The sequence below is a fragment of the Oncorhynchus keta genome, chromosome 19 (genome assembly GCF_023373465.1).
Source record: "Oncorhynchus keta strain PuntledgeMale-10-30-2019 chromosome 19, Oket_V2, whole genome shotgun sequence".
NCBI lineage: Eukaryota > Metazoa > Chordata > Actinopteri > Salmoniformes > Salmonidae > Oncorhynchus > Oncorhynchus keta.
The window spans coordinates 52,915,807-52,937,136 of NC_068439.1; the positions used below are offsets into that span (position 1 = coordinate 52,915,807).

Sequence of the window (21,330 nt, forward strand, 5' to 3'; positions counted from 1 at the left end):
TAACACAACTAAATTTGTAAAAACTCTGGGGTGTAAATACTTTCTGAAGGCACTGTATGTGGAAAATGCATTGGATTTGAAAAAAGTCACCGACTGTTGTTTTGAGGATGGAATTTAAAACCACAGGATTATGTCATTATGGTAACCAAATTTAAACATAGACAAACGTTGTATAAAATGTGTTCAATTTGGACCTTTCAGCAATGTCAGATATTCAACATTATAACTTTATTTTATTTATTTATTTGCACAAAAGAAAACAAGTAATAGACAAATATACAGATGAAAACAAATGTAAAAAATAAAAACCGGTGTGTGTGCAGGTGTGGTTGGAAGCCCAAGGGTTTATATGAAAACCACACCACAAACAAACCATATACAATACATAAGTACAAATATAATAAAGGTTTGTTAAAACAGATTATCCTACTAATTATAAATATGCAAATTAACTGATCAGTATAATATCTGCTATCAGAAAAAAATATATAGGCTGGGCGGAACCATACATCTAAGTTAAAGAATAGGACTAAATCTCATAAAACTTTATTTGAAGTGCATTTAAAGTTTGATTTGATTTAGTCCTACTCTTTAACTTAGATTTATGGTTGAGATGAAGACGTGAATCCAACATATCAATTACTAATTTGTTGACAAACTGGGATAAAGCCAGACTAAGTCAGTGGCACTGATGGAACTAACCAAGCAGAAGATTCATCTCCTTCAAATGTTGATATTTGGTTGCGTTGACAACTAAACCCAAAATTGAAATGGAAGAATAGGATTATGACAGTGGCTCGGATGGAACTATCCAAGCAGTAGATACATATCCTTTAAATGTTGATATTTGGATGTGTTGTCAATCAAACACAATTCAATATTACTTTTGAAATACAGTAAATAGCCTAAAGTTAAGGCTATTTTACAAACCAATGTAACATTCCATCTTAAAACGGGTAACTCATCCATGGCCACATTTGAGGTTACTGTAACTATAAATGTATTCTTATTTCATTATATAGACCGTGCATGGTCAAGATAGCATGCATACTGTCGGTTGTTGCAGGTCTGCGGAGAGCTTCACAATTGCTATAATAATCTGTGCAGAATATCGAACGGCATTGATCACTTGCATCATGTACTTATAATGTAATTTCAACTGCAATCCAACGTTTGTTCTGCTGTTAGAATGAAGCACAGCGATAATACATGAATCTGTTGTATAAATAAACAAAATATCTGATATTGCGTTCCCATTTGAACTTTGCAGCGCTTTTAAATGGTTGAAAGCGCAATGATAGCCATTTGGATGGCAACGAAAGCAAAAATCAGACATCGTTTTACCATTGGAATTTGGTTGTGCTTTTAGATGGTTGAAAGCATTGTGAGTGGTAACACATTGGAAATTCAACTCACTTTTGACTGTCTTTTTGAGTGGGTGAATATGGGTTGTAATCTCATTTATCAACTTCTCAACTAAATATTACCCAATTATCCATGTTGAAATGATGTGGTGTGCACTGTGGGTATTTTATCAAACACAACCTATTTTGTCCTCATATGACAATTCTGAGGCCACTTTTAGTGAGTCTCCAAAGAGGTCATTATTGTGCATTTGTCTCAGGCTGTCTTGGGAAGAGCCAGGACAAATGGGACAAGGGCACCTTTTGCCTCTACAGGTGCTTTGAGTGCCAGTGCCTCAGGCAAAAACTGTTCATTCTCCTCTTCCACAACAAACTGCAATGTTTGGGACTTGTTCACACAGTAAATGGTGTTGCCAATGACAGCACAGCGAAAGGGCAAGGGGTTGGTCTGCTCCAGGGACGCACTGTTGTGCCATATCTTTACCACGGTGTTGTATTTGAACACGTTGACACCGTAGTCACGGTTGACATCAAACCTGTAGATGAAGTTTTTGAATGCCACCATGTCGGTGGATTTCTTCCTGCTGTTGTTGAACGGGCATTCCTCCCAGTCGTCTCTTTTAGTGTCATATCTTAGCAGACGATAAAATAGAGAGCCCCCGGACACGAACATCTCTCCATTGCAGGTTGTTGCCTCGTGCGCAATAGCAAAAGCCCCTTTTGGTAGTGGCGCCACTGGGCGCCATCTATCCAGGCGAGGGTCATATTTCTCCACCGTAAAGAGACATTCCCCTCCGATTGCAAACAGGTAGCCGTCCATGGCCACCAGTTTGAGCTGAGACCGACCCTCGGAGAGCGGTCGAATTTCGCTCCAGCTGTCAGTGAGCGGGTTGTAGCAGAACACCTTGTCCGAGACTTTGCCTTTGTCGTCCTGCCTTTTGATTCCACCTGCCACGAATAGGTAATTGTACATGGTGCATATCCCAGAGCCCTTTGTGTTGATTTCATCCGGCATCTTCGTCAGCACTTTCCAGTCCTTTGTCTCCGTGTTGTAATAGTAGATCGCACGATTCTCATTCAGGGACACTATGGATAGAGGGCTCTGAGGACGACTGTTCTCACGACTTGTAGGTCTGCTCCCGGCGCCGTCATACACCTCGTTGATTTCAGCCACCATCAACGCCCTCTTTCCCTCCATTCTCCTGGTGATAATTAGTTCTCTCTCCCCTCCGGTCAAACGCCCATAGACACCGGGATCCCGCAGTATTTGCAAGAAATTGTCACTCATGTACTTGTAGGCTTTCTCCTTCAACTCGCTGAGACGTTGCTTTTTGGCTATTGTCAAAATATCATAGCAGTTCTCGGCTGTAATCTGCTCCGACATTGTATCGAGAGCAGCTTGAACCGCGCAGGGGATTTGTAATATTTTAGCTCCGGTGATGACCTCTACAATATTATCCTTACTAACCTCCATTCGGCATGAGTAAATGTAATCCACCAAAATGGTCAAAGTCTTAAAACTCAATCCCTTCACTCGCAATACGTCTCGGGACTGCCGCGCCTTGAAATAGTCACTTTTCTCTGCCAAAACGGCTTTATGCGCTCCAAGTTTCTTTCCAGACACTTCAATCACTAAATCCGTCTCCTCTTTAGAAGCAAAGACTCCGTTTCCATATCCACATCCTTCCTGCCTCGACTGCAGTGCTGAGTTTCCCCGTGTAGCGTCTGGGTCGCTTTCTCCCCACACAGCATTCTGTCCCGCACTGCCTGTCTGTCCGCGCTGATGTATTGTCAGCGCTTCTGCAGCGATACAATAGGTGACAGACGCAGAGCTCCCCTCCTTATGCTCCACCTGGGAACTCGCTTTATCAATCAGACAGTGATATTTCACAGCTCCTCCGCTGACTTCACACGCGAGAGGGGTGCTCTGTGCTTGCGTTTCGTCATCCAGGCAGCAGACGGAATATCCCAGGCTGTGCGCCACGTCAGCCTGTGCGCGGCAATTATCCTCTACCGCATCGCGCTCTATTGAACAGGGCTGCTCTTTGTTGAGCTGTGGGGTATTGCAATGTGTTAATGACATATGCTTTTGATCATCATTTGCATTTCCTGAGCCATTCCTTGGTTGGCTACCATTATAAAATCCAAGACCCATCCCTCCATTGTCCATTTCAACAAGTGGTCTATTAGTCTCCGTAATACACTGGTACCCAAAGTTTTGATTCTCGTCTGGATCTGTTATCTCGGGTATATTTCCAACGAAGTCCTGCATCAGCAGAGCCATTTTGTCCACCTGCTCTTTCTCGTGACAGGCAGGTGGTGTATCAGCATCAACACTGTGTAGGCACAAGTCTGGGATGCACTGGGCACTGTTATCCATTATCAGAACGCACGGGTTTCTGATCTATGTATTTTTTAAATAATATTCTAGTTAAATCAGACAAGTGCAGTATATTGAAATAAGAGGCAATATAAGAGTCAATAGGTTTGATGGCAATCACCACTTAATGATCTCTTCCAGTCCCTTGGGCTAGGCCCACTACAGGCAATACAAGTCATCTTCTGCACATCTATCACTCCAGTGTTTATTTTGCGAAATTGTCATTATTTCGCCACTACGGCCTATTTTTTTGCTTTTCTATTGTGTTATTGACTGTACGTTTGTTTATCCCATGTGTAACTCCGTGTTGTTTGTGTCGCACTGCTTTGCTTTATCTTGGCCAGGTCGCAGTTGTAAATGAGAATTTGTTCTCAACTGGCGTACCTGGTTAAATAAAGGTGAGAAAAAAAAATGTAATTAAAAATAAAACTGGATTGTCACGTATGATATCTACTCTGGTCTCTTATTCATTTTCATTTGATCAGAGGGAAATATAAAAGAACGGCATTTCCCTTGCAGCAACACGGCGGGTGGATGATGCCACGCAAGGAAACTGGGGATCACCGAGGACACAATCCTGTTTTCCTTTGTCCATCTTCATTTCAGGGTTCAACAGGTGCTGGTGCATCATCTGTGGAGAGGTGGGGAAATTATGCGCATCTGCATCGAGATTTATTTACCTATTCTAAACATAATATACACAACAGCGACAAATGTTTGAGACAGTGGATTGTGGATGTGGCTATTAGCGTTTTCACCACTGTATTCTGACTTTTAAGAATATACTTATATTGATAATGATCTATTTGCATTATACCATCTAATGTGTGCTATAGGCTATCAGAGGATTTGTGTTGATTGTGTAATTACTTTTGTGCGCCATAATATGTATACTGTAAGCAGCTTCATTTGTATCCATGGAACCACTTCAACAATTAAATAATTTCTTCCTTGTCCTATTATTGCAATCAAAAATCTAGTTTTGAAACAAACAATACGATTTGTAACGAACTAAAGAACAAACGCATAAACTACAAAACTACAAAAGCCAAAGTTAATGACATACTTACTCGTACAATAGGCTTACTCCCCAGCTGCAAAATATGGTGCCTGATGTAGTCTGGTTATAGCCTATCTGATGCAGCGCAGTTATAAGGGCTTTCCCGATCGCAAAACCGCTTTGCTTGAAGAAAGAGCGAGTCGAGCCCTGAAACCTTAGGCTATTCGCTGCCGCAGACGACCGTGGCCTGTCAGTTTCGGATTGAGATAAGATTAAAGACTATTTTTCACCATTAATATTCCTTGCAGCATAACTTCGAATCACATCCAAACCAAATTTGATAAAGTAAATGAGAAAAACAGTTAATGATTGAAGATTTGCCTTGCTCCTAAACACATTTTGCGGATGATGTAATATAATGAAGGGATTCTGGTTTGTACATTAAACCCTCCCCTTTTATTAACCCTTCACAGAAGTGTAATCTAAAGTCTCATTTATGACTGGAATGAATGCCAGAGAAATACATGCAGGTCAAATGGTTGAACCTATACCCCGTAATACATGTGGGATTGGATTATTGTTCATTTATTACTGCATCCGTAAATTACTATAAGAAAGACAAACACTTACAAAAGAGAAGTGTGGGGATGGATAGCTAAACAAAAACGTAGGAATCAGATTTACACAGTGTATACAGCGCCTTCGGAAAGTATACAGACCCCTTGACTTTTTCCACATTTTGTTATGTTACAGCCTTATTCTAAAATTGATTAAATAAATGTTTTCCCTTAGCAATCTAGACACAATACCCCCATAATGACTAAGCAAAAACAGTTTTTTAGAATAAAAAAAACAACAGAAATACCTTATTTACATAAGTATTCAGAACCTTTGCTATGAAACAGGAAATTGAGCTCAGGTGCATCCGGTTTCCATTGATCATCCTTGAGATGTTTCTACGACTTGATTGGAGGCCACCTGTGGTAAATTCAATTGATTGGACATGATTTGAAAAGGCACACACCTGTCTATATAAGGTCCCACTGTTGACAGTGTATGTCAGAGAGAAAAAAACAAGCAATGAGGTCGAAGTAATTGTCTGTAGAGCTCCGAGACAGTATTGTGTCGAGACACAGATCTGTGGAAGGATGCAAACATTTCTGCAGCATTGGAAGCCCCCAAGAACACAGTGGCCTCCATCATTCTTAAATGGAAGAAGTTTGGAACCACCAAGACTATTCCTAGAGCTGGCCACCTGGCCAAACTGAGCAATCAGGGGAGAAGGGCCTTGGTCAGGGAGGTGACCATGAACCCGATGGTCACTCTGATAGAGGTCTAGAGTTCTTCTGTGGAGTTGAGAGAACCTTCCAGAAGGACTACCATCTCTGCAGCAGTCTACCAATCAGGCCATTATGGTAGAGTGGACAGATGTAAGCCACTGTAAAAGGCACATGACAGCCCACTTGAAGTTTGCCAAAAGGCACCTGAAGACTCTCAGACCATGAGAAACAAGATTATCTGGTCTCATGAAACCAAGATTGAACTCTTTGGCCTGAATGCAAAGTGTCACGTCTGAAGGAAACCTGGCACCAACTCTACGGTGAAGCATGGAGGTGGCAGCATCATGCTGTGGGGATGTTTTTCAGCAGCAGAGACTAGGAAACAGTCACGATTGAGGGAAATAAAGTACAGAGAGATCCTTGATGAAAATCTGCTCCAGAGCGCTCAGGACCTTAGACCGGGTCAAAGGTTCACCTTCCAACAGGACATTGACTGTAAGCATATAGCCAAGACAATACAGCAGTGGCTTCAGGACAAGTCTCTGAACGTCCTTGAGTGGCCCAGCCAGAGCCTGGATTTGAACCCAGTCAATCATCTCTGGAAAGACCTGAAAATAGCTGTTTAACAACGCTCCCGATCCAACCTGACAGAGCTTTAGAGGATCTGCAGAGAAGAATTGGAGAAACTCTCCAAATACAGGTGTGTCAAGCTTGTAGCGATTCAATGCTTTAATCACTGCCAAAGGTGCTTCAACAAAGTACTGACTGAAGGGTCTGAATACTTAAAAAAAGACATAAATTGTATTTAACCTTTATTTAACTAGGCAAGTCAGTTAAAAACAAATTCTTATTTACAATGACGGCCTACCCCGGCCAAACCTGGACGACGCTGGGCCAATTGTGCGCTGCCCAATGGGACTCCCAATTACAACCGGATGTGATGCAGCCTGGATTGACTTAAGTAAATGTGATAGTTCAGTTTTTTGTTTTGAATACATTTGCAAACATTTATTAAAACCTGTTTTTGCTTTGTCATTATGGGGTATTGTGTGTAGATTGATGAGGGGACATTTAAAAAAAAATCAGTTTTAGAATAAGGCTGTAACGTAACAAGATGTGGAAAAAGACAAGAGGTCTGAATACTTTCCGAAGGCACTGTATATCCAGATTATCCAACTCAATATTGAAGGCACATAAAATGCATTCGTGGTATTGCAATCCCAGAGGAATTAGGCCTACAATATAAAGGGGTAAGGGCTATTACATTTTCCTACTCTCCTTCTGCCAAATGTCTTGTTTCATCTCAAACCCAGAATTGTGTCTTGAATGATCCCCAGGTTGAAAGCAAGTAGAACAACCAGCAACCGCCAACCAGCACCCAGGGCCTTTAATGAGAGTCTATTTTAATAGACCCTGCCTTATCTTCAGGAGAGAGTGCATGGCTCATGACCAGATAACCACATGGGAAAAGCCTCCCTTCTGCACAGTTAATCAGAAATAGCTGTTGGCACAGGAAAGCAGAAGGTCATTTTAAATGGCTCAGAAACAATGGTGAGAAAAAGGAGAGAGAGGAGGGCCACAGGAAAGATCAAACCTCAGTTTCGCCGGGCCACAGTCTCTGATAGGATAGATCAATGGGTCCCAACCAGGGGTACTAGGACCCCTGGGGATACTTTGCCAATTCAAAGGGGGTACTTGAGAAGACCCATGAGACCATAGGCCTACTGGTAAAATGCACATGAGTGGGTACTTCAGGGGTACTCCGGTCAGAGCAAAATTAAATTGGTGGCACAGTACCAAAAAAGGTTGGGAACCACTGGGATAGATAAAGGAGGATGCAGATGGGGACCAATGGAGGTCAACATACACACGCACACACACACACGCACACACGCACGCACACACACACACACACACACACACACACACACACACACACACACACACACACACACACACGCACGCACGCACGCACGCACGCACGCACGCACACACACACACACACACAAAGTCCTGCAGTAGTTCACTGATGCCTGACCTCACTCTGACAGCAGAGATGAGCTGGTGAAAAAGGGATATTAGATATTATAAACCCTCTGTCATGCTTTATGATGCCACACTGATGGAGAGTGGGCAGCAAGCTAAAGGTCACAAACACATACTTAATAAGTCTACAGCCATTCTCGTATAAATTGTTGTTATGGGGCATTTATTCCTAATTTACGAATTCTCTTCGTTTATGAGTGGGCAGGATGAAGATGACCTCTTTCCGCAGCTCCATTAGTGTATTTCAGTATCCAGTACACAGACCAGAAGGAGTAGGACTCATTACCAGGGACATACAGTATATACTTCTCCGTGGAGGAGACCACTCCAGAGCAGGCTATATATAGGCCACTGCAGTAGACGGAAGGTAATAAAAGCAAAGCAAAAGATGGAATGAGAATAAGAATGAAGATGCAAGGGATGTGATTAATCCCAGGCTGTATGTTATTTGCTTCACTGGGTTTTGTACATGAGAAATAACTTTGAGTGAGATCTCGAGGGTAGTTCTAGCTATAAGTCCCTTGGTATATTCAGTCAGTTTTGTCTGTAGGCTTACCTGGATTGTTCTTACCTGGCATGCAAGATCAAAGAATGGTATTTTTTTTACAGCTCTTTATCGTAAAAAGGATCTTGATCATTAACTGCGGATATGTCTTAAAAGGAGAGTTCACTCAAATTACATTAGTTTCCTTATTCTGTAAGCAGTCCGTGGACAAAGGTATGAAAACAATCCATACTTTGGATTTACTTCCCTAGCCGTTTCCAAATGCTAAGTTTTAGCATTTGTGGTACACATCCTATTCGAGTTCTTAGCCATTTTCGTACATCATGCCCAAATCATCCGAAAGTATCTCAAATTGATTGTGAAGCTCAACAAAGTCACTGATAGATGATGTGAACATGAGGCACGGAAAATGCTCATATCTGTCCCATGACGTGAACGGGATTTGTGCCACAAATGCATTTGGAAACTGTGCCAGGGAAGCCAATCCAAAGCATGGATTGCTGTCATACCTTGTCCATAGACTGCTTACACAGTAAGAGAACCAATATGTCATTTTATAATATGGGTGCACTGCCCCTTTAGGGTTGGACAGGAGGAAGAATAAGGTGTCGTCATCATGCATGCAACCCACTGAAAAGAGTTGTGTTTTAATGAATCCCCGTGGCAACTCTACCAGCATGTCTCATTGCTTTGGACATCTGAGATGGAACGCTGAGAAAATCCCATCAAGAAAGACACATCACAAGTTTGAAGTGGGCGTAACATTATTAATGATAATCAATCATCAAGTGGAAACTGAGTTACATCACTGTATGGTTCCCAGTCTTGTGGACAAATAAACAGCAGGCATCTTTTCCTAATTAGGCTTTAATCAGCGCTAATGAATCTTCCAGAGCAAACAGCAGACAGTGATGTGAATGAACTCACTGTCCGGTCCCAAGGGACAGCCCACGGTACTGACGATGAAGCCATAGGCAACTTCACTGAGTGACACAGGAAGTTAGACATAACAGCAGTTTATATCTACACCATGCAAAAAAAAACAGTATGCTGTACTGTAGATGTAAGCAGAGTATGTACTGTATAGTTGCCAATTACAACCTGGCCGGTTCCCCTCTCTCCACTGGGATTCTCTGCCTCTGGTGCTCTTCCATGTCGTCCCTAGGAGGGGTGCATCACTTGAGTGGGTTGAGTCACTGACATGGTCTTCCTGTCTGGGTTGGCGCCCCCCCCCCCCTTGGGTTGTGCCGTGGCGGAGGTCTTTGTGGGCTGTACTCGCCCTTGTCTCAGGATGGTAAGTTGGTGTTTGGAGATATCCCTCTAGTGGTGTGGGGGCTGTGCTTTGGCAAAATGCGTGTGGTTATATCCTGCCTGTTTGGTCTTGTCCGGGGGTATCATCGGATGGGGCCACAGTGTCTCCTGCCCCCTCCTGTCTCAGGCTCCAGTATTTATGCTGCAGTAGTTTATGTGTCGGGGGGCTTGGGTTAGTCTGTTATATCTGGAGTATTTCTCCTGTCTTATCTGGTGTCCTGTGTGAATTTAAGTGCTCGCTCTCTCTCTCTCTCTCTCTCTCTCTCTCTCTCTCTCTCTCTCTCTTTTTAAGTATGATCTCTCTTTCTCTCTTTCTTTCTCTCTCTCGGAGGACCTGAGCCCTAGGACCATGCCTCAGGACTACCTGGCATGATGACTCTTTGCTGTCCCCAGTCCACCTGGCTGTGCTTCTGCTCCTGTTTCAACTGTTCTGCCTGTGGCTATGGAACCCTGACCTGTTCACCAGATGTGCTACCTGCCCCAGACCTGCTGTTTTCAACTCTCTAGAGACAGCAGGGGCAGTAGAGATAGTCTCAATGATCGGCTATGAAAAACCAACTGACATTTACTCCTGAGATGCTGACCTGTTGCACCCTTGACAACTACTGTGATGATTATTATTTGACCATGCTGGTCATTTATGAACATTTGAACATCTTGGCCATGTTCTGTTATAATATCCACCTGGCACAGCCACAAGAGGACTGGCCACCCCTCATAGCCTGGTTCCTCTCTAGGTTTCTTCCTAGGTTTTGGCCTTTCTAGGGAGTTTTTCCTAGCCACCGCTTTTCTACACCTGCATTGCTTGCTGTTTGGGGTTTTTAGCCTGGGTTTCTGTACAGCACTCAGCTGATGTAAGAAGCGCTATATAAATGAATTTGATTTGATTTGATTTCAACTACATAGGGCAAGTGTCATAACCCTCCCAATGGAAAGAAAACTCAACATGTACTCATTATTTGTCTGCAAGAGTTTCTCAAGGCTCTGCTTCAAAGCAGACATGGTTGCAGGAACTGTTATGATATGCATGCTCATGACTATCATATAAAGGTTTGACAGATAGCAGCGGAGGAGAGGAGACCATTAATTTTAAATATATCTCTCCTGAAAGAGAAACACTGTGCTGGAAATTTGAATATGAATCCCAATTCTCTTCTCCATGATGCCATCCATTTGAAGAGTTTGCAAGTGAATTTCCTTTCTTGCTAATGCAGGCAGAATTGCTTGTCTATCTAGCTAGAAGAATCACCTCAAGTGGTTCTTATGTGAAGTAATGTGACTACCTAGAAATGGAAGATAAGAAATGTTCAGAGAGTAAAACGGATTAAATGTCATATTCACAAGTGAAAAGATGCACGCAACGCCTCAACAAACATGACAGTGACTCTAACAGTTAACTGGAAGTTGAAGTCGAGCAAACTTACAGTAATTTGCTGAATTGAAGGCAGGCTTCTCCAGTACATAGCTTTCGGCCTCATCAGCCACCCTCTTTCCCAGCCCAAGGCAGGACACACACACACACACACACACACACACACACACACACACACACACACACACACACACACACACACACACACACACACACACACACACACACACACACACACACACACACACACACACACACACACACACACACACACACACACACACTCACACTCACACACGCCTGCTTACAATATCTTCCACTGCTAAGCATTAAAACCAGACTGCTTACATTTGCCTCTTTAATAAGCAAACTTCTTCCCACTAGTGCCAGAACAAGACTAACCCTAATGTGTATTGACTTTGCGTGGGTCTATTACCAATGTGAAGAAAGGGGATGCTTGGATAGGTCAGTGTACGTATGTTAAGTGTCTCTCACTGGCCCTGCAACCACGTTCATTACACACCAAGACAAATATTTGTCACAGGAACGCTCAACACTTAAATGGATGATTGAGGGTCATCGTACAGCAGTCCCACTCTGGTAAAGGATGAGATCTATTGAATGTGTTGGTGCTTTTTTTACTAGATTCACGCTGATTTTTAACCAGAAGTTGAAACAACCGAGACATTAATTGTGGCAGATACTTCTTCAAGGGCTTTCTAAAGGAGGCCCTTCCAGGAATTCCAAGTGTTCCAAAGACATATTGTGTGGTGCAGATATCTGCTGCCGTATCTCATTCCACATGGTTAAATATGAGTGAGACGATTACATCTCATCTGGAAATATTTCTCCATGCTCCTTTCCCCAGGGCTGGGGACCCCCCCCCCAGCAGATCACAGAGTAGGGGAAGAGGAGAAAAGAAAACAGAGTGGAAGACTGAAAGAAAGGAAGGAAGCCCCATTGGCCAGTGTTTGTTCCTGTTGTTCCTCTCTCCCTCATATTTCCACCCTAATGAGATCACCATTACCCTGCCTCAGCCACAGCCACCTGCAGGGGAATTTGTGCTCCCAGCTGTCCCAGTAGAATCACAGCTAGCATAGCGAATGGCTAAGTTAGCATCGCTATTATTTGCTACTGCCTTCCTGACACCTGAAGTACTATCACCCCAAATCCAGAAATACAGTATCTTGGTAGAATCATATCTACAGCTCTGGAGGCTTTAATAGATGCCCACGCCACTCACTCATTGCCTGCAGAACCAAGAAGGAATCCGCTATGTGTCCAGGAAGAAAATAACTCAGAAGGATACAAAGTTGTTGAGAATCAATGAGTGCGTCACGAATGGCACCCTATTCCTTATGCAGTGCACTACTTTTGACCATGCCCAAAATAGGGCTTTGGTCCAATGTAGTGCACTAGGTAGGGAATGGGGTGCCATTTGGGATGTACAAACTCCTACTCCTACTCACAATCAATACATCTGCCTATGCATGGCTGAGCCTTTACTCCATGACCCTTACACTCTGAAATGACTGTTACAAGCTGCGCTAGCTAGACTCTCTTTCCTACTATGTGTCGCTCTTGCCACAGTGATTATATAAATCTCAGGGGTGGATGAGCAGATGTGTAATTACAGAAAACACTTACCAACTGGTCTTGGTGTGTGATTGCAGGAAACCCTTGCCAACTAGCAGGACTTAATAGATCTGATGCATTCCCTACCCCTGAGCTGGCTCAGTGACCAACCACACAGAATGAGACAACCAACATTAGGGCAGAAAATTGTGTGTATGCTGCTTCTTTGTCACTTGCGTCACAATATCTTTTGAGAATGTGTATCTTAGAGACAGGTTAATCTGATCTGATGTTGAGTCATACTGAGATAATCTGAAATGTTACAGTGAACTAACTATACCATCACCCACTAATATCCTCTTGGGTAATGCTTTGATGCAATTTGGTTCCAAAACCTGTGTACGCATCATACAAGAGGACCGACCGCTCTGATGATAAAATAGCAGGATTGAGAGAGACAGATTGTGGCTTAATGGCCCTACACTTTTGAGGTGAAAGCCAACAAATAGCATCTGAGCTACTTTCAACATAGAGTACAATTCCACGGCCAAACATAATTAACCTGCCGTGGATCAAAGCAGGGAAAAGGCTAGACAGAAACAAAGATGTTACTGTCTATTAGTGATAAGGCATTGACTGTGTCAGTGACATCAACAGTGTTTGTTGTCCTCAGCTGTTGCCACACGACTCATAGAGTAACAGGTAATGGGAAGGGGAAGACTTTACTTTTAAAGCACACTCACTTCCTCTGCAGCTGTCTTTCTGGCCAGCTGACTTCCTGTGTTTAGCTGAAGCATCCCTGCTCTGTAGCCTTGTGGTGTCTCAGGCCACCAGAATCATTGGTTCCGGGGCCATGTGGAAAGAAAGCTCATCGCAATCACCCACTAATGGAATTACATTATAGGTGAGACACGACCTACTCAACAGTTAAAATAATCAACAAACGTTCTAGCTTTCGTAGCACTCACGTGGTGTTTTGTTTGGGCGACGGTCAATGAGACATTCTTGAACTTTTGGCACGTTCTGGAAGAACTTTCTCATGTTGTAACATGGCATGTTGTTGTGCTGTACCCACTGATGCCACTCAGTCGCAAAAATTGGACAGTTTGTACATCTTTGTGTGCACAAGCCAGTAGGCCATTCACTCTGCTCTTATAGCCCTGGAAACCAATCAAAACAAACAGAGAGTATACTGCATGACGCCAACCCTACCACATGGTTGTGCAAAACAGCATGGGGATAGCAGCTTGCAGTTGTTATCTATTGTCACAAAGTGTTATCAACAAAGGAATGAATCCACTGGAAACAAGATAGAAGACACAGCACATATGCCACAGTTTACACAATGGAAAACAGTCATCAAGTCTTTCCAAGTGCATAAGGTAGGCTACTGGATGACAGCAACCGGATGACACTTTTTGTTATCAGAAATATTTTGATGGTGACCTACCAAGTAGAATTCGGTGGTTGTGGATTATGAAGTGACATTACACCAAAACAAACTGAGAGATGCAGTAGTTATTTGAGGGGAACTAGTGTCCATCCCTTCACAGCAGTGGAGGATCCTCAGAGGAGGAAGGACAATTCTCCTCAGTGAATTTCATTAAAAAAATAGTAAAACATTTAAAAAGTTATCCTTTTCAGAAAAAAACTATACTAAATAAAATCACGTCACCAAGCAATTGATTAAAACACACTATTTTGCAAAGAAGGTCTACTGTAGCCTCAACAGCACTCTGTAGGGTAGCACAATGCTGTAGCCGGAGGACAGCTGCTTCCGTCCTCCTCTGACTTCAATACAAAACCTAGGAGGGTCATGGTTCTCACACCCTTCCATAGACTAACACAGTAATTATGACAACTTCCGGAGGATGTCCTCCAGCCTATCAGAGCTCTTGCAGCATGAACTGACATGTTGTTCACCCAATCAAAGAATCAGAGTATTGATCTAGTACTGAAAGCAAAAGCTAGTGCTAGCTAGCACTGCAGTGTATAAAATGTGGTGAGTAGTTGACGCAAAGAGAGAAAGACAATAGTTGAACAGTTTTGAACAAATTAATTTTCTCCAAAATGAAGGAGAAGCAAGAGAGATATATATAGAGAGAGATTGTCTTTTTTTCACTTTCAGTTTCACTTACTTAGCTAGCAAATTCAGGTAGCTAGTTTAGCCTACTGAAACACCCTGCTCAAACAGAGGGATGCTATGTTAGCTAGCTGGCTATGACTATCCAACACAACAATGGAACTCTTCCAAGTCAAGGTAAGCTTTTTGTTTTACAAATTCATTGCCACCTTGGCCCACAGGTGTAATTGCTTATTGACTGTACACTAACGTTATTGCATGATTGCAGCGGGTTTACTAACACATTAGTTCTATTAGGTATGCTGACTATGATGTTACTTTAGCTAATATGGTGACAACGATGTAGGCTGTGTGTAGTGGTTATGATGTGTTTTGGCTTGGAAGGTTTTTTCGCCTGGTCACATACAGCTGATGTGTTGTGCATTGAAGTCCACAAGCGAAATGTGAGAGGAGGAGAGCGCATAGAAGGAATACAACGTGACTGCTATGAAAGTGAACCATTTTTTACGCGTGTATTAATTTAGCAGATTCTGTTGAAAAACAGAAGCAAACGGAACAAAATGGGGATAAACATACCTGGCAAGAGTCAAGGCAGTATTGAATGTCATTGTCTGTCCATGTGTCACTGTCTGTAGCCTCAAATTTGTCTCTCAACCTGTGTGCACCTACGTTGTAAACTTTCGTTCATAGGCTAGCTTGAAGCAACCTCATGATAGGTATAGGGAAAATGTGAGTATCATGGAGTAGCCTAAACCTATCGCTGTTACATTGAACTGGGTGAATAGAACACGAATGAGAGTCATCCAATATGCTGTAATAGAAAAAAATCATCCTCCCTCATCTTAAATGGCACTGACCGCCACTGCTCCACGGTGACATACAGTACCAGTCAAAAGTTTGGACACACCTACTCATTGAAGGGTTTTTCGTAATTTTTACTATGTTCTACATTGTAGAATAATAGTCCAAAAATGGTCCAAAAATCTCAAATTTGAGATCTCAAATCTCAAAAATCTCAGACCAAAAGACAGATTTCCACTGGTCTAATGTCCATTGATCGTGTTTCTTGGCGCAAGCAAGTCTCTTTTTCTTATTTGTGTCCTTTAGTAGTGGTTTCTTTGCAGCAATTCGACCATGAACGCCCGATTCATGCAGTTTCCTCTGAACAGTTGATGTTGAGATGTGTTACTTGAACTCTGTGAGGCTGCAATCTGAGGTGCAGTTAACTCTAATGAACATATCCTCTTCCTTTCTTGTGGCGGTCCTCATGAGAGCCAGTTTCATCGTAGCGTTTGATGGTTTTTGCGACTGCACTTAAAGAAACTTTCAAAGGTCTTGAAATGGTTTGATTACCTCATGAAGCTTGTTGAGAGAATCCCAATAGTGTGCAATGCTGTCATCAAGGCAAATGGTGGCTACTTTAAAGAATCTCAAATATAACATCTATTTTGATTTGTTTAACACTTTTTTGGTTACTACATGATTCCATATGTGCTATTTCATATCTTCGCTATTATTCTACAATGTAGAAAATAGCAAAAAACTAAGAAAAACCCTTGAATGAGTAGGTGTGTCCAAACCTTTGACCGGTACTGTAGGCCTGAAGTTACATTACTCACAATGCTCTCCGTGGGTTGTATACACACACACAGGCAGAGGGGCTTGTTAACACTGCACAAATAAATAAACGAGTTCATTCATTTAAATCACAGTCAAAATGGACAGAGGAAAACTTAAATAGACCACATTAGACATTTTGTTCAGAGGCAGTAGGAGGGAAGTTAATAAGGAGTGCCCAAGGACACTGAAGAGAGCTGCAACCTTGACAACCTAGGGATAGATGTAAATCATTTAGTATGTCATGTTATGTTTCGTATGGTATGTATTCATCTGTAGATGTTCAGCATCCATTTTGTACGATATGTTACGAATTGCAATTTGTACAATATGTGACGAATGTTCTATACGCATGACATGTTATGCATTCCACTTTGCTGTGTCTAATTGTTAGCAAGGCTAGTGGTGAGGGTTAAGGTTAGGGTTAGGGTTAAGGTTAAGTTTAAGGTTAGGAGTTAGGGTTAGGGGTTAAGGTTAGGGTTATAGAGGAAGGGTTAGCTAACATGCTAAGTAGTTGCAAAGTAGCTGAAAAGTAGTAAGTAGTTGCAAAGTTGCTAATTAGCTTAAATGTTAGTGACAGTCGCATAATATGTCTACCAATCCCCCCTGACCAAACTCCCTCCTTTCGTTTTTTTGGCTGAAGTAGCAAATCTGTCTTATGTAACATATCATACTAATTTGAGTTGGTGTCACAGGTTAACATTTAGTATGTCAGAGGCCAGGCTGGTGGAAAAAGGAAAACCCGAGCCACCTCACTACAGCTTCTCGAGAGCTCTGACCTTGACAATAATGATCTACTGTAAGAGAAACATTCCAACCAAACCTTGATTTACTGCAAGTATATAGTGCTGCTTGCAAGTATTTCTTTCCAACAGTAAAACACAAACAAAGTGCTCTGGGTTGATTTTGGGTGTCCAGGCATTTTTGCTAGGATTTGTGAATCATGTTAACCCTAAGCCTCCCGTTAGATTCAGGTGGTAGTAAACAATAGTCACTGACGGATTTCTACCATATATTATTATTATTATTATGAATGTAAATATGCTTTTCACAGATAATTATTTCTGCAAATGTCCCTTGAGGGCCAAAGAAGCTAAACACTCCCATGTTTTGGCACGAAATAAAACAATGACAACCAAAAGAGCATCAAAGAAGAAGACAGGATAGAGTGTAATAACCTCAACGGATTTAAAGTAATCTTAGTCTAATGTTACTTATAGGAAATTACAGATGTCCCGTTGAAAGACTTTGTAATGTTTATACACTCTGATACGCCTAACTGTAATTCTGCTTATATGAAGAAACCCTTTATTGAGTTAAATTCTATTGTCTGGCCTTTTGTTTTTGTGTCGGGCTGAAAGCAGAAGGGTACGCTGGACTTAAGAACATTTTGACTTCTGTTTCTCTTCATGATGAACAACATCACCATTCTGTAAAGCTCAAGCAATTCTTCCTAGAAAACATTCCCAGATCCACAAGTGACAGAGCAACATTCCCAGAACTCTGCGGCAAAGTTATTTTTCAAATAACCAAAGGAGAACTTTTAGGGGATGTTACGGGAACATTTCTGTTCTAGTTGGGAGCCCTCATTTTTCATTATTCTGTGAATCTTTCCCCAGATCAATAAGACAACAGCTACCCAAACATATAAAACATGAGAACACTCTCAATAAATCCTATATTGTCACTCTTCATCATTTCAAAGTATGTACTGATCAATGTTCACAGACAGCAGCCAGATACTAATGACTGTGCCTATCCTGAAAATAGCCTAATTGGCTAATTGATGGATTTTGAGTCAGCAGCAGCAGCACTGTAGATGGATGGGAATTGAATTTGCGGACTGGTTGAGGGAAGGATGTTTATACACAAGGCCAATCAAATATCTTGATGTCAATGTCTTGAGAACCAGTTAAATGCTAGTTTGGACATGTAGTAAACAGAGGAGGTCCTTCATAATGCATTCTTGGCAGAATTGTGTGGCTTGTCGGCAGAACAAAGTTCTTAAGATTATGCAAATCATAGCTGAATGAGCTCTCTCTAGCTTGATGTATTTAGCAACCAGCCTAGGAAACACTTGTGCCTAATATTTAGAAAATGTGTGTGTGTGTGTGTGTGTGTGTGTGCGTGCGTGTGCGTGTTTGTGGTTGATGGGGAATTAGGCTTCACAGGGCACCCTTGAGTGACAGATCACAGAGATGTTCAGTGTCAGCCCTCAGTGAGGGTATAGACCAGGGGACACGGAGGGCAATTGGTGTTGGGAGATCCAGGAGAGCTCACCACGCAGGCCTCTTTGTGAGCATCATCGCAGATATGTAGTATGTGCTGTGGCTCCCGTAGAATCTGAGTTAAGGTACCGAAAAAGCATCTGTGTGTGTGTGTGTGTGTGCACGCGCATGCGTGCGTATGCTTGTGTAAGGCAGTGTGCACACTTTGACTGGTCTCTCCAGGTGATCCCATGTCACTGGCACATGTCATTAAATCATTCCCCCAAAAATGGTTGAGTGTTTTTGAATATAGTTTTGCTGTTGGCATATTTGTATACCCCCATCCTTAAGTGTTCATAACAGCATGAGTCAAAATAGACCGCTCATTAGTAAAACCAAAGATCCCACTGTCACCCTGACAAAGACCCTGAGGGCCATCTTGTACAGATGTGTGTTTATTTTGTTCAAAAGGGAACAGCTAGGATGTATGTCATTCTGTCACTGAAATCCCCCTGTCGCCCTGTCACTTGAGGTCACGATGTCACTGCACTGTATGTCGACAGGTCACATCACTGAGGTGACAGAAGTGACACAGTACTTTGTTTTCCTTTGGTGGAGATGGCTCCAGAACAGAAAGACACAGAGATTTATGACAACAATACGCCAATCAGGAAGAATCTATCTCCAGTGAGGTAAAGCATTCAGACAGGACTAGCACATTCCATCAGCATAGGGAGATTTCCCCTTGCAAAAGGTTGCTCAGCTGCTCTGTGAATCATGGCCAGTACATTCCCCACATACTGCCTGAGGAAAAAAATGGAGGTGGGTTTGGACTAATCGAATGATATAGTATTTTATTGGAGTTATAGAGGGCAGAATTTCCCTGAGAACCGACTGCGGTAAACCTATTTTGATGTAATGCCCGAGGGCATCGATAATTCATTTGGAGGAGACATGACCGCAGACATCAGGTCAGACAATCAGTGGCTCATGTTGAATGAGGTCATATAATTTTGATAATTCTGCATGTACCTCAGCAGGAAGGTGTATAGGCTATTTACCTCTGCAGAGATTTTGCCTACACACCTCAGAGCATAAATAGAAAGCAGACCTACTGCTGCATCTGTTGTTCTGGGACCATATCTAGTCAGGAATGGAACAGCTCTCATTTCCTCCCCCTCTCTCTCTCTCTCTCTCTCTCTCTCTCTCTCCCTCCCACACTTTCCAACTGTTTTCTCTCCTACTTTTCTTGTCCTACTGTCCGTTATATGATCACTCTCAGGAGTGTAACAAACTATTCAACTAGTACAGAAACTATTTGTATTGAACAACTATGGAATATCAACAATTAAACGTCACCCCTCAACTTTCGCTCCTCCTGGGTTGGTACTGACTCAGCACACCCTCCTTGTGCTGACAAAAGACACATCCATTCAGCTCATTTACTGCATTCTTGAGTCTCGGTTCGACACCTGAACAGAATAGTTCACAAATAGGCCAGGGCTCTGTTGATATTATCTCCCAGGCAACCGAAGATGTGAGTGAGAAGCTAGAGTTCCCGACCTCCACTCTAAACACAAGATGAAGATTTAATCCTATCATGTGAGCCCCAGATCAGTTTACAGTCTGCATTCAATCCCCCAGCTTTTCCTTCACTTCACATTGTTCTTTGTTAATTCGTTTGTCATAGATATCTTTATCGAGATTCTTTTGTTGCCGAAAGCTGCAACCACAGCCAACAATTAAACATCCTTAAGAGTCTATTGACACACCCGTGGGTCAATCTAAATAATAAAACAATCCCCACCTGTCAGTTTGGGCTAGAGATATCAGTTTCATGCATGGGCTGCGTCAAATGTTATTGGTCACATACACATGGTTAGCAGATGTTACTGCGAGTGTAGCAAAATGCTTGTGCTTCTAGTTCCTACAGTGCAGTAATATCTAACAAGTAATCTAACCGTTTCACAACAACTACCTTATACACACAAGTGTAAAGGGATGGAATAGGAATATGTACATATAAATATATGGATGAGCGGATGGCCGAGCGCCATAGGTAAGATGCAATAGATGGTAGAAAATCTATACGAGATGAGTAATGTAAGACATCCAAACATTATTAAAGTGGCATTATTTAAGGTGACTAGTGATCCATTTATTAAAGTGGCCAATGATTTGAGTCTGTATGCAGGCAGCAGCCTCACTGTGTTAGTGATGGCTGTTTAACATTCTGATGGCTTTGAGATAGAAGCTGTTTTTCAGTCTCTCGGTCCCAGCTTTGATGCAACTGTACTGATCTCGCCATCTGAATGGTAGCGGGGTTATCATGCAGTGGCTCGGGTGGTTGTTGTCCTTGTTGATTTTTGCCCTTCCTGTGACATCGGGTGCTGTAGGTGTCCTGGAGGGCAGGTAGTTTGACCCCAGTGATGTGTTGTGCAGACTGGAGAGCCTTGCAGTTGAGGGTGGTGCAGTTGCCGTACCAGGCAGTTATACAGCCCGATGCTCTCAATTGTGCGTCTGTAAAATTTTGTGAGGGTTTTAGGTGACCAGCCAAATTTCTTCAACCTCCTGAGGTTGAAGAGGCGCT

The 21,330-nt window shown here is 42.4% G+C and overlaps 1 protein-coding gene across 1 annotated transcript; it reads right to left on the minus strand.

The window, feature by feature from the left end:
* Window positions 1-209: 209 nt before the first annotated feature.
* LOC118398462 (kelch repeat and BTB domain-containing protein 11-like) lies at window positions 210-5,162 on the minus strand. Its single transcript, XM_035793831.2, has 2 exons — window positions 4,815-5,162; window positions 210-4,375 (listed from the first exon to the last, which is right to left on the minus strand). Exon 2 carries the CDS (start codon window positions 3,742-3,744, stop codon window positions 1,621-1,623), a length of 2,124 nt encoding a protein of 707 aa, XP_035649724.1. The 5' UTR covers window positions 3,745-4,375; window positions 4,815-5,162; the 3' UTR covers window positions 210-1,620.
* Window positions 5,163-21,330: the final 16,168 nt, after the last annotated feature.